General features: G+C 47.5%; 2 protein-coding genes across 3 annotated transcripts in view; one reads left to right on the forward strand and one right to left on the reverse strand.

Annotated features, from left to right (window-relative positions):
- trmt13 (tRNA methyltransferase 13 homolog) overlaps window positions 1-1960 on the reverse strand; it is a 22307-nt gene extending 20347 nt beyond the window's left edge. The window contains exons 1-3 of the mRNA XM_042006078.1: window positions 355-1960; window positions 184-227; window positions 2-68 (exon numbers count right to left, since the gene is read on the reverse strand). Coding sequence (XP_041862012.1) covers window positions 2-68; window positions 184-227; window positions 355-549 — 306 coding nt within the window. The 5' untranslated portion in view covers window positions 550-1960. The remainder of the gene's footprint in view (window position 1; window positions 69-183; window positions 228-354) is intronic.
- lrrc39 (leucine rich repeat containing 39) overlaps window positions 1-11046 on the forward strand; it is a 21091-nt gene extending 10045 nt beyond the window's left edge. For both annotated transcript variants that reach the window (XM_042006045.1, XM_042006044.1), the window contains 6 exons: window positions 3498-3599; window positions 3997-4079; window positions 4313-4453; window positions 4589-7622; window positions 8764-8996; window positions 9077-11046. In XM_042006045.1, the coding sequence (XP_041861979.1) occupies window positions 3498-3599; window positions 3997-4079; window positions 4313-4453; window positions 4589-7622; window positions 8764-8996; window positions 9077-9232 (3749 nt within the window). In that variant the 3' untranslated portion in view covers window positions 9233-11046. The remainder of the gene's footprint in view (window positions 1-3497; window positions 3600-3996; window positions 4080-4312; window positions 4454-4588; window positions 7623-8763; window positions 8997-9076) is intronic.
- The last annotated feature ends 917 nt before the right edge of the window (window positions 11047-11963 follow it).

Genomic DNA, 11963 nt, shown 5'->3' on the forward strand with positions numbered 1-11963 from the left:
CGGGTTTGGGTTTCTCTCTGGAGTTACACTTCTTCAGGTGTTGATCCAATCGGTCCTCAGCCACGGTGCTGAAACACATTCAGATCGTAATTATTGATCCAGAGATGGATCAATAACCGGGATATCAGCTTCTGATCGGACCTCACAGTCAGCTGATCAATAACCTGATCAGAGATGACTCACTGTTTGGGGTCCAGGGGACAGACGATCCTGGTGCTGCTGCTCTCCTGAAAACAGGAAGGGACGTGATCCGATCAGTTCTGAGCCATGAGGTGAGGGTTCTGTTAGTCCCTGATAGGGCGAATGGTCCCTGCTGGATTCAGGACGCGTGTTTCTGTGAGACCTTGAACTCACCATCGTCGCGTGCTCTCCGCAGAAGCGTTTCCCTTTTCCAACGATCATTTTGCAGAAACGGTTCTTCTTCTCCACAAAGAAGGCGCACCTGCCGGGCAACGGGGCTGCCATGTTGGAGACACGGAGGCACGAGGCGTTCACGTGCTCCCACAACGGTAAGAAATACCAGCGATAATCCAAACGAACACGTTTCATGGAATGATTAAGTTTTCGTGGAAAACATTTTTAACGTCTGTGTTTCGTCTTAGTAGGTATCACTCATTACCTGTTACCATGGTTCCTGAGAGGTAAATGAGCTTCTTTTTATTTTTCTTTTATATTTCTTTACAGAGTTCCTGTTATAACCGACCAAAAATTTTGAACTCTTATCGATTAACATGTAATTTAGTTTTTTACATTTGTTTCATACTGAACATCGAATTTTACACATATTAGTTTTAAAATTTCGACATCATGAGGGCTTTTTCAGCTCTAAAGTTGTCAGCTGTTAATACTACGTTTTCTAAGGAGAACCTGAACGTCTCTCACTCCTCTGATTGGACGAATACTCAACTACAATTTCTGATTGGCTGTCTGTGGCGCTAGTTAAAAAGAATTTCCCGCCTCTGGCGTCCACGGGACGGGGACGTACGTAATGACGTAATCAGTGGACAGTCCATGCCATGATGGCGGCGGAGCGGGGCGGCGGTCTGGGTTCTTCACGGCCTGCAGTAGCGGATTACTCGGTGCTGGTGGTTGTGGGACCGCTGCGGCCCGCCGGTCTGCTGGAGCGACTTCTGCGATACATAGATTCCGGTGAGTGGGTTCAGAAGAATCGAGTCGCAGCTGAACTTCGGGGAGGGAAGTCCGAGCGTCCTTCATAATAAAAGTAGAAGAAAAGTAGTTGAGGTTCTGATATTCTCACCCAGAACCGGCTCCGTTCCGACCTCACTAACTGGGCCCGCTGTTCCTGTGTTGTTTCGGATTCTGGTTCGGCGTGAATCTGCGGGTCTTTCTCTTTAACATTTAATCTGAAACTGGAGCAAATTTGACTTCCGGTCAGGTTTACTCAACAGTGCAACGGGTTTCATGAACTTCCGGTGAAATTGGGTCAAACAAAGATTCAGAACTAGGTAGATGAATGATGACTTCATTTAGATCCATAGTTGTTAATGACATCGGACGTCAGCTGATCACCTGCCACTACATTTTCTCATTGATTAACAGAATTCTACTTCCTGGATTAAGGAAAGTTTAGAGACCTGAAGGTAGAGAGGGTGTCTGCTTCCTGGAGTCAGACTGGGAGCTGGTTCTACAGAGACGGGACCGATAACTGGAGTTTCTGCCTCCCCTTCGCGTTTTAGAACATCCAGGAACGCCCACTAAACCTGCAGCCTGGTCTTCATGTGGACCAGTTTTCCAGACTAATTCTGAGACAGGATGTTATGAACAGGCGGATCTAGAACCAGAACAGAACCTGACTAATTATCTGGACGTGGATCCACGTCGATCAGAGCGCAGAAAGAAGATTTATCCGACAGTCTGAACGAAGGCAGTTTTAGAAGCATGCACGCGTGCGCACAGTAACAGACAGGTGTGTGTGTGTGTGTGTGTGAGAGAGAGAGAGAGTTCAGGCCTGTTGCTCACACAAAGAGGAAGTTGTGTTACTAAACAACACGAACTTCCTGTTTGCAGAGGAAACGAGTCGTCTGACAGACGGGAGGAAACATGGAGGAAGGTGTCACTCTGAAAACAGAGAATGAAAACTGGATCGTTTTTAAACGTAGTCTGGTCACCTTCATCTTCATCTTCCTCCTCTTCATCAGTGTGACTGTTGTGTCCATCTTTCCAACTGTGGCGTTCAGGTTTGTCGGCCATCTTTCCAACTGCTGCATACTGTGGCTGCAGCTAACGACTAATGTGATGGTCGATTAGTCACCGACTATTAAAACGACTAATCGACCAATCAGATTTTGTATCTCATGATTATTAAATGATCTTGTTTTACTTCCAGCTTTGAAATCTTGCATGAGGTTGTTCTGTAAGTCCGACGTTCCTCCTCTTTAAGTTCGAGCGTTGCAGCCGTACTTCTGATCGAAAGGTCCGCTTTACAAACCTCATGTATTTATTTTATTTTGTAAGTTTAATGTGAAGTCATTTCAGACTTTTGACGTCCTCTGCTGCCGTTTTGTTTCCTGGTCCGCCGCCATATTTTCCGCTGGTGGACTTTATTGCGCATGTGCAACTCTCAGCAGAGATAGGAAAAGAAGACGATGTCTCACTCTGTAGGTCCTCCCTCCCCAACAACAGTAAATTTGTTGTCAACTATTTTTATTGTTGGCTATTGTCGACGTTGACTAATCGTTGCAGCCCTGTTGCACACAGTTTTCATACAGAATAAAGGATCAGAATATAAACTGGACCAGAATTAACCGTCTGTTGCACCTGGTTATAAAAATAATACATAATCCGATTATTCCTCTGATGATAAAATGATTATTATTCTGATAATAGTCTGGTTATTCCTCTGAATAACCAGGTAGTAATCTGGGACGGCAGTGGTTCAGGTAATAGAGCGGGTCGTCCAATAATTGGAAACTTGGTGGTTCAATTCCCACTCCCCCGAGTCATCTGTTGTTGTGTCCTTGGGCAAGACACTTCACCCTTCTTGCCTCATTGTCGGCTGGGCTGGTGTATGAATGTGGATGCATGTTCGGTGATGGTCAGAGAGGCCGGATTGGCTGCCACGTTTCCGTCAGGCTGCCCCAGAGCAGCTACAGCTACACATGTAGCTTAGCATGTAGCTTAGCATAGCATGTAGCTTAGCATGTAGCTTAGCATAGCATGTAGCTTAGCATGTAGCTTAGCATAGCATGTAGCTTAGCATGTAGCTTAGCATAGCATGTAGCTTAGCATGTAGCTTAGCATGTAGCTTAGCATCACCAAGAATGAGTGAGGACTGAATGAGTAATGGATACAATGTAAAACGCTTTGGGTACCTTGAAAAAAATTGAACCAGTTATTATTATTATTGTTCCTCTCATAATAATCAAATTATTTTCTGATAATACTCTAATTACTCTGACAGTAATCTGATTATTCCAATGAAAATTATATTGGTAGCAGAACATCTGGAAAGGGGACGTTCCTGCTTTGTGTTGCAGGTCTGCGGTGTTGGTCGGTGGATCTGAATGTGGATGTTCTGGATCAACAGCTCAAGCTCTTTGTGTCCAGACATTCGGCCTTCCTGTCAGAGGACGTCCCAGGTAAGAACCTCCGCAGGCACAAATCCCGAGATGCCCTCAGAACCGTGTGACTCAGGACTGAAAGCTGATTGGACAGCAGCTGTTTTGTGGGGACGTGTTAGTTTTTGTGTGAGGTTAGTTTTTCACACAGTGAGTCAGTGCAGACAGAGTTTGTTTGTTTGTTTGTTTGTTTGTTGCTGCCAGACTCACAGACGGCCGGTTGTCTGATGGAAGTCAGCTGAGACTCTGCTGAACAGCCTGCAGACCTCACCGATGTTCACAGAGACCCACAGAGACGTGTTCTCAGCTTGTTTTAATCACGTCACTACCTTTCACTCATATCATCAGCTGAGGACAGGACATGTGGACATTTGGACTTCTGGAAGAACTCTTTTTCATCTTTTCTTTGTTCCTGCAGGTCAGCGAACTCTGCAGCATCGTGGAGACGTTCTGGACACTCAGGTGGTTCTGAATCCATCCCAGGACTTCATCTGCTCAGAGGTGAGTTCAGATCAGAACCAGAAGCTGATGGCTTCCCGTCATACATCAGGATCTGGGTGGGACCAGGACCGTCCTGCTTTCCAGAGAACAGAGTGACTAACATCAGCAGAACTAATCGCGATCCTCCACCGGGCTCGGGTCATGTGCTCCATGTGACTCTCCGAGCTGCCTGCAGCCGCTCAGTCAGTCTGCCGAGTCTGAGGGTGAGGACGGTTCTCCGCTTTCTGTTCCAGGTCCGCCGGCTGGTCTGCAGCCCGTCTGCACACAAGCTGCTGGTTCTGGCGGGTCAGTGCGTGGAGGACAGCGGGGACATCATCCTGCAGCAGGGCAGCTTCTCCCTGAAGGACTTCCTGCAGGTCTTCTCTGAGGACAAGGTAAGAACCAGCAGAGAGTCAGAACCGAGTTTTTGGATTGATGTAAACTGGGGTTGAGGTTTTAGGTATTTTGAGTTGGGTCAGAATCGTGGTTTTGGGTCTGTACCGACCTTAGAAACTGTTCTGTTTCAACAGGTCAGGGAGCTGCTGAGTTCTGCAGACCCGTCATCGAAGGCCTGCCTCACTGTCAGCTGTCCAGACTTGGGTCTCTGGAAGGACTCTGTGCTTCAGAACCAGAACCTGCAGGAGTTGATGTCGGTCCAGATCAACCCACCCCCTGTCCTCCCTGAGATGGAGGGTCTGCAGGAGTTCACTGAGTACCTGTCTGAGTCTCTGGACCCGGAGTCTCCCTTCGGGCTCCTGGAGCCGCCCGGTACCGTGGGCTTCCTGAAACTGTCCCGGCCGTGCTGCTACATCTTCCCCGGGGGGAGGGGGGACTCTGCCTTCTTCGCTGTCAACGGTTTTAACATCCTGGTGAATGGCGGCTCTGATCCACGCTCCTGCTTCTGGAAACTGGTTCGACACCTGGACAGAATCGACTCAGTGCTGCTGACCCACATCGGTGTGGACAACCTGCCAGGCCTGAACAGCCTGCTGCTGAGGAAGGTGGCCGAGCAAAACCCGGACATCGCCGGGTCTCACACTGAGGAGGATTGGATAAAGAATCTTGTCTCCCCTGAAATCGGAGTGGTTTTCCTCAACATTCCTGACAGACTGAAGTCTATCAAGCCAGATCCGAGCCAACTACGGAGCTGCGACCAGGCAGCTCTCTCTCTGCAGCATTTGGAGCACCTGGGGATCAAACCAGAACCTCTTAGCCGGCCTACTGGACCCAGTATAGAACCGGTGATCTTATTCCAAAAGATGGGAGTGGGCCGCCTGGAGCTGTACACCCTGAACCCGGTCCGCGGTTCTAAAGAACTGGAAGCTTTGATGCAGGTTTGGCCGAACAGCAGTCCAAACGTTAAAGCCTCCGATATTCCACTGCCGTGCCTCGTCTCTATCTGTGCTCTGCTGGTGTGGCATCCCTCTAGTCCTCAGGAGAAGATCATCCGAGTCCTCTTCCCAGGTTGTACACCACAGACCAAAATCCTGGATGGACTTGACAAACTCAAACATCTGGATTTCCTCAAACACCCGTCCATGTCCCCGAAAGACCTTGAAAAATCCAAATCCGAAAAGCAACCAAAACGTGCCGAGAGTCAGGAAAGCCTCAAGTCCCACTCCAAAGACCTCCGAGCTGTCGGTGTCTTTCCGAGAGACAAATCTGGACAAGGAGACGTCAAAAAAACGGACATGAAGACGAAGGTGAAGGCGGCCGCTGAGCCCATGGCCAAAGAAAGAAAGGATGCTGAAGACAAGCCCAAAGTTAAAGAGGCAGACGCAAAATCAAAATCTGAAAAACTGAATCCAAAAAAAGACGTAACAAAAGAAGAGAAGAATGAGGAGAAGTCCTCCATAAAGAGGGAAGACATTGGAGAGAAGAAGAAGAAAGAAACTTTAAGTATGAAGCCAAAGAAAGACCAAAAAGAGGGAAAGAAGGATGTGAAACTGGAAGAGAAGAAACCTTCAAAACCAGCTCTGAGGGAGGTGAAGAAGACGAGCACAGTGTCAACGGCAAGCTCTGAACTCAGGAAAAGTTCTGGGAGAAGTGGGCATGTCAAGAAGGATGGGACATTTCCAAAGAAAGACTCTCTGAAAGGGACCAAAGGTAAGACGGGTCCAAAAGAACTGAATCAATCCAAGACGTCATCGCCAGAGGTCATGACACCGGAACTGGAAGATCAGAACGGGAATGCTAGTCAGAACCCCAAAACTACGGTAGGAAATTCTGAGAAACCAGACAATGGGAACCAGATCTCAGCTGTAGAGAGTCCAGAGAAGTTCCGCTCGGTGGGATCGGACCGGGACCTCGTCCCCTCGTTGGCCACCAAAACACAGAGAGGTGTCAACTTTGACCTCCGTCCGAGGGCATTCCAGGAGGAACCCACAAGTACCGGAACCAATGTGGGCCCAGCGGAGAAGACTCTAGATCCAGTCTCCCCAGTAGATTCTGCTCCTAACAGTGCTGGACACACCCCATTCCATCCGTCCCCCAGTGAGGACATGCAAGACAGCAGTTTCGGGCCAACAGGATCCAGTTTGGGCTTTGAGGATTACAACCAGGAAGGTTCTTGCAGGACTTCGGAGCTGAGTTCCCCAAGGGAAGTTCTGGAAAACTCTATGTCCTCTCACGACAAACAGTCCAGCCTTCTGACCCTAAGTCCTGTTCTGATCCTGGACACGTCCTCCACTGTGACGTCCATACCAGCGGAGGTCGGCTCGCCTCACTCCACAGAGGTTGAAGATTCATTCTCCGTTTCTTCGGATCAACTTCTGACACCCAAAGTCTACTCCAATGGACATGTCAGCGACTCGGACTGCAGCACCAGCCCGGTCCAGGCTGGCAGGATGTCCCAGAACGGACGAAACGGATCAGAGGACCATGTCCACGTGATGTCTGAGCTCATCTCAGAGGTCCCGCATGATGTTGACCTTTGCCTGGTCTCTCCCTGTGAGTTCCAGCATCCCAGAACTCCAGAGAGCCACCAGCAGAGCCCAAGCCCTGGTACTGGTCTCTGTATTGGACACTCAGCTGACGTGTTGGATAACAACAACCACTCGGGGGATCAGAGCAGCAGTGGCTCCACCCACAGTCAGGAGACACCGCCTACATCCGTTAGTGACTCTCTCCCCACCGCCACAGACTCCGACATCCCTCCTGGGTCGGAGCACTGTCCATCCATCACTGCGGACATCGAATCTGATGAAGACTCCAGCAGCCTCTTTCAGCCACACAATCATCCCGGTCAGAACCTCTCCCACAGGGCAGCCCAGCTATCTTCTGACGACCCGCCCCCGGCACCGGTCAAAGACCTGCCCCCCCTGCCAACCCGCCCCGGAGCCTGTATGATGGACCCGGAGGCCGACAAGAGCCTAAAGACTTTAGGTGCCAGGAAGAAGCCACTGCAGAGGACCGCATCTGGAAGTAGCTCCGCCCAGAGCGGGAAATACAAGACCGGGAACTGCACCAGTTCAACGAAGACCACCTCTGGCCTCGACGGTAAATCTTCATCTCGAGGGTCTGCTGGTGGATCCAGAAGTGGAATTGCAAAACCATCATCCTCAGGTAGCCTGGGTTAAAAGAACTAGACACAGAAAACAGTCCTTCAGGTCTGACACTGACCACATTAAAACCAGTCTGACTCCAGTTTGACTTATGCTGGGCTCACACCAAACGATTTTCACGGTTGCAGACTAAAAACGGAAGTCTTTAGGAAATCTTAGGAGTTTTGCTGGAGTCACAGCGCTCCCGTCATCTCGGTTGTTAGGTGTGAGCTGGTAATCTGGCTGTTTAACGTCAATCTTTCTCCAGTCTGCGAGAATTTCTAACATGTTCGATATTATCGCAGTGACGAAACACGATCAACAACCAATAGATGAGCTCTGACAAAAGCAGAAACAGGAATCCCGACATTCAGACCACCGACAAAAAAGGACGGGGGGGGGGGGGGGAAAGAGGAACAAGAAGCGGTGATGAAACGTCGTCGGTGGAGCGTCCAGAAAGAGGAGCGGGTGGTTATTAGAAGTAAATGTCTGCTGTGGATCATTTATGTGTTACAGTATAATGATCTAACAAATAAGAGAATAAAAACTCGTTCATTCCTCCAGATGTTGATGAGTCGGTGTAACACCTGGTGGAGATGTAAAGCCACACTTAATAATGATGGTGTGTAATTCCCTCCTGGAGGGAAACTCTCCCCTTGCTTGCTTTACTGTGTGCAGATCAGCCCTGTTCCATATCAACTGTCCAACATGTCACAACAAATGCTAAAAGAATCTAGTTGCAGTCTTGTAATTTGTGACCCTATAGATTTAGTCTTTGTCAAATCTCAGTCTGAGACTTAAGACTCTAAACACTGGTCTTTAGATGTGAGCTGCTAGTCTTTCAGAGTCTTGTGCAAATCTTTTAAAAGTCTTCTGGTGTAAGCCCAGCCTTAATTGAAACCAGTCTGACTCCAGTTTGACTTTGTTGAAACCAGTCTGACTCCAGTTTGACTTTGTTGAAACCAGTCTGACTTCAGTTTGACTTTGTTGAAACCAGTCTGACTCCAGTTTGACTTTGTTGAAACCAGTCTGACTTCAGTTTGACTTTGTTGAAACCAGTCTGACTCCAGTTTGACTTTGTTGAAACCAGTCTGACTCCAGTTTGACTTCGTTGAAACCGGTCTGACTGACTCCAGTTTTTTGTATGTTTTTCCCACATTTAGGTTCCAGGGCTTCTGGTTATGTTGGTTCCACTGGTTCTGATGGTTTTTCAGTGTACGTGGACCTGGCTTACCTGCCTTCAGGCTCCGCCTCCTCCACCATTGACCTGAACTTGTTCAGACGACTGCGCTCTTCGTATTACGTCATCAGCGGAGACGATGGCGTCAAGGAGACGAAGATGAGGAGCATTCTGGATGCTCTGCTGGAGGGAAAGAGCAGCTGGCCGGATGTCCAGGTGGGTAAACCCAGCTCAATCTTTGCCCCGCGTCCTCTGAGGCGCTCTCTGATTGGTCCGTTTTCTCGGCTCACCCTCAGGTAACCCTCATCCCAACGTTTGATTCCTTGGTGATGCACGATTGGTACCAGGAAACCCACGAGCGCCAGACACAACTGGCGGTCACCGTGCTAGGCAGCAATAGCACCGTCGCCATGCAGGAAGAGACCTTCCCCGCCTGTAAGGTGGAGTTCTGATGCTGGCCCCCCCCCACCAGCATGCTCAGAAACACTTTCCTCACCTGTGTGACATCACACCTGCTGGATCAGCTCACCTGTCAAAATTATTGATCCGCTGTGGATCGGTTCTAATGGACGCGTTACGTTAGCATGTGTTAGCATCGGTTAGCTTCACAGCTTGTTAGCTTTAGTTCGGATAAAATCCGACTTTTATCCGATCGTTTTGTTTTATCAGCGTTAGCTTATCAGTTCATCTGATCAATACCTAATTATGTGATCATTTTTTAATTTGACATTCTGAACATTTTTGACATATGACCAACACACCAGACAGTGTCAACGTTTCCACTTAAACTTTATTTACAACGTTCCACTGGAACAGAACAGGTTCTTCCATTACCCTTGATCTTTGGTGAGCGTTCCTCCTGCTTTTCCAGCTGCAGCAGTGCATCCTGGGAGCTGTAGTCTGTCAAACCAATCTGCCTTTTTTATTGTAACTTATTTATTTGATCCAAAGTGTCCTTTTAGACCCGACAGACACCCGGTACGACCTGCCACCAGAACCTTCACAGATTCTAAAGACTGAGCTGGAACCAGTGGTAGTTTTATCTCCAACATTTCATTTGAGGCTCATTTATGCTGAATGTCAAATTCAGACTCCTGTCGGTCCAGCTTGTCATGAAATTAGAATATCATGAAAATGTTTATTTCTTTTCATTTTGATGATTATAACTGACAACTAATGAAAACCCCAAACTGAGTATCTCAGAAAATTAGAATATTGTGGAAATGTTCAATATTGAAGACACCTGGTCCCTTCAGCTAATTAACTCAAAACACCTGCAAAGGCCTTTAAATTGTCTCAGTCTAGTTCTGTTGGCTACACAATCATGGAGAAGACTGCTGACCTGACAGACAGCCATTGACACCTTACACAAGGAGGGAAGACACGAAGGTCGATGTTAAAGAGGCTGGATGTTCACAGAGCTATGTGTCCATGAACATTAATAGAGGGATGAAGGGAAGGAAAAGATGTGTAGAAAAAAGTGTACAGTAGGGATAACCGCATCCTGGAGAGGGTTGTGGAACAAAACCCATTTTAAAATGTGGGGGAGATTCACAAAGAGTGGACTGCAGCTGGAGTCAGAGCTTCAGGAACCAGCAGCATAGACGTATGAAGACGTGGTTTCAGAGGTCGCTTTCCTGGTGTCAAGCCACTCTGGAACAAGAGACAGAAGCGTCTCACCTGGGCTAAAGACAAAAAGGACTGGACTGCTGCTGAGTGTCCACAGTTATGTTCTCTGATGAAGGAAATGTTGACGTCCTTTGGAAATCAAGGTCCCAGAGTCTGGAGGAAGAGAGGAGAGAGTCCACGTTGTTGAGGTGGAGTGTAAAGTTTTCAGTCAGTGATGGTTTGGGCGTCATGTCATCTGCTGGTGTTGGTCCACTGTGTTTTCTTAGGTCCACAGTCAACGCAGCATCTACCAGGAGGTTTTAGAGCCCTTCCTGCTTCCTGCCTCTGACCAACTTTATGGAGAAACGGATTTAATTTTCCAGCAGGACTTTTCACCTGCACACAGTGCCAAAGCTACCAGGACCTGGTTTAAGGACCATGGTGTCCCTGTTCTTAACTGGCCAGCAAACGGGCCTGACCTGAACCCCGTAGAACATCTATGGGCTATTGTGAAGAGGAAGATGAGATACGCCAGACCCAATGATACAGAAGAGATGAAGGCCACTATCAGAGCAACCTGGGCTCATAACACCTGAGCCACAGACTGATGGACTCCATGCCACGCCGCATGCTGCAGGAATTCAGGCTAAAGGAGCCCCGACTAAGTACTGAGTGCTGTACATGTCATACTTTACATGTCATACTTTACATGTTTATACTTTACATGTCATACTTTACATGTCATACTTTACATGTCATACTTTACATGTTTATACTTTACATGTTCATACGTTACATGTTCATACTTTACATGTTTATACTTTACATGTCATACTTTACATGTTTATACTTTACATGTCATACTTTACATGTTCATACTTTACATGTTCATACTTTACATGTTTATACTTTACATGTCATACTTTACATGTTCATACTTTACATGTCTTTTCAGTTGGCCAACATTTCTAGAAATCCTTGTTTTGTAAGTAATATTCTAATTTTCTGAGATATTGATTTTGGGGTTTTCATTAGTTGTCAGTTATAATAATCAAAATAAAAAGAAGTAAACATTTGAAATATGTCAGTCTGTGAGGAATGAATGTCGACATTATACAAGTTTCACCTTTTGAATAGAATTACTGAAATAAATAAACTTTTTCATGATATTCTCATTTTACGACGAGCACCTGTACATACAGCGAATGGACCCTCGGACGATCCAGATGTTTTCCACAACCTTTACTTGATAGATCGGATCTGGTTTCGTTCCTCAGTTTCTGTAACACTAACAGGCTTTTCCAAATAAAAACTGTTAAAAATAAATGAGTTTTTATGATAGATGATGGATGGATGGAGGATGATGGATGGATAATGGAAGCTCGGTGATCCGGGTGGGGCTCAGAGTAGAGTCGCTGCTCCTCCACATCAAGGGGAGCCAGATGAGGTGGCTCGGGTATCTGGTCAGGATGCCTCCTGGACGCCTCCCTGGTGAGATGTTCTGGGAACGTCCCACCGGAAAGAGGGGGAGACCCAGGACACGCTGGACGGACTACATCTCTCGGCTGGCCTGGG

This window comes from Melanotaenia boesemani, chromosome 14 (genome assembly GCF_017639745.1).
Source record: "Melanotaenia boesemani isolate fMelBoe1 chromosome 14, fMelBoe1.pri, whole genome shotgun sequence".
In the NCBI taxonomy this organism is placed as follows: Eukaryota; Metazoa; Chordata; class Actinopteri; order Atheriniformes; family Melanotaeniidae; genus Melanotaenia; species Melanotaenia boesemani.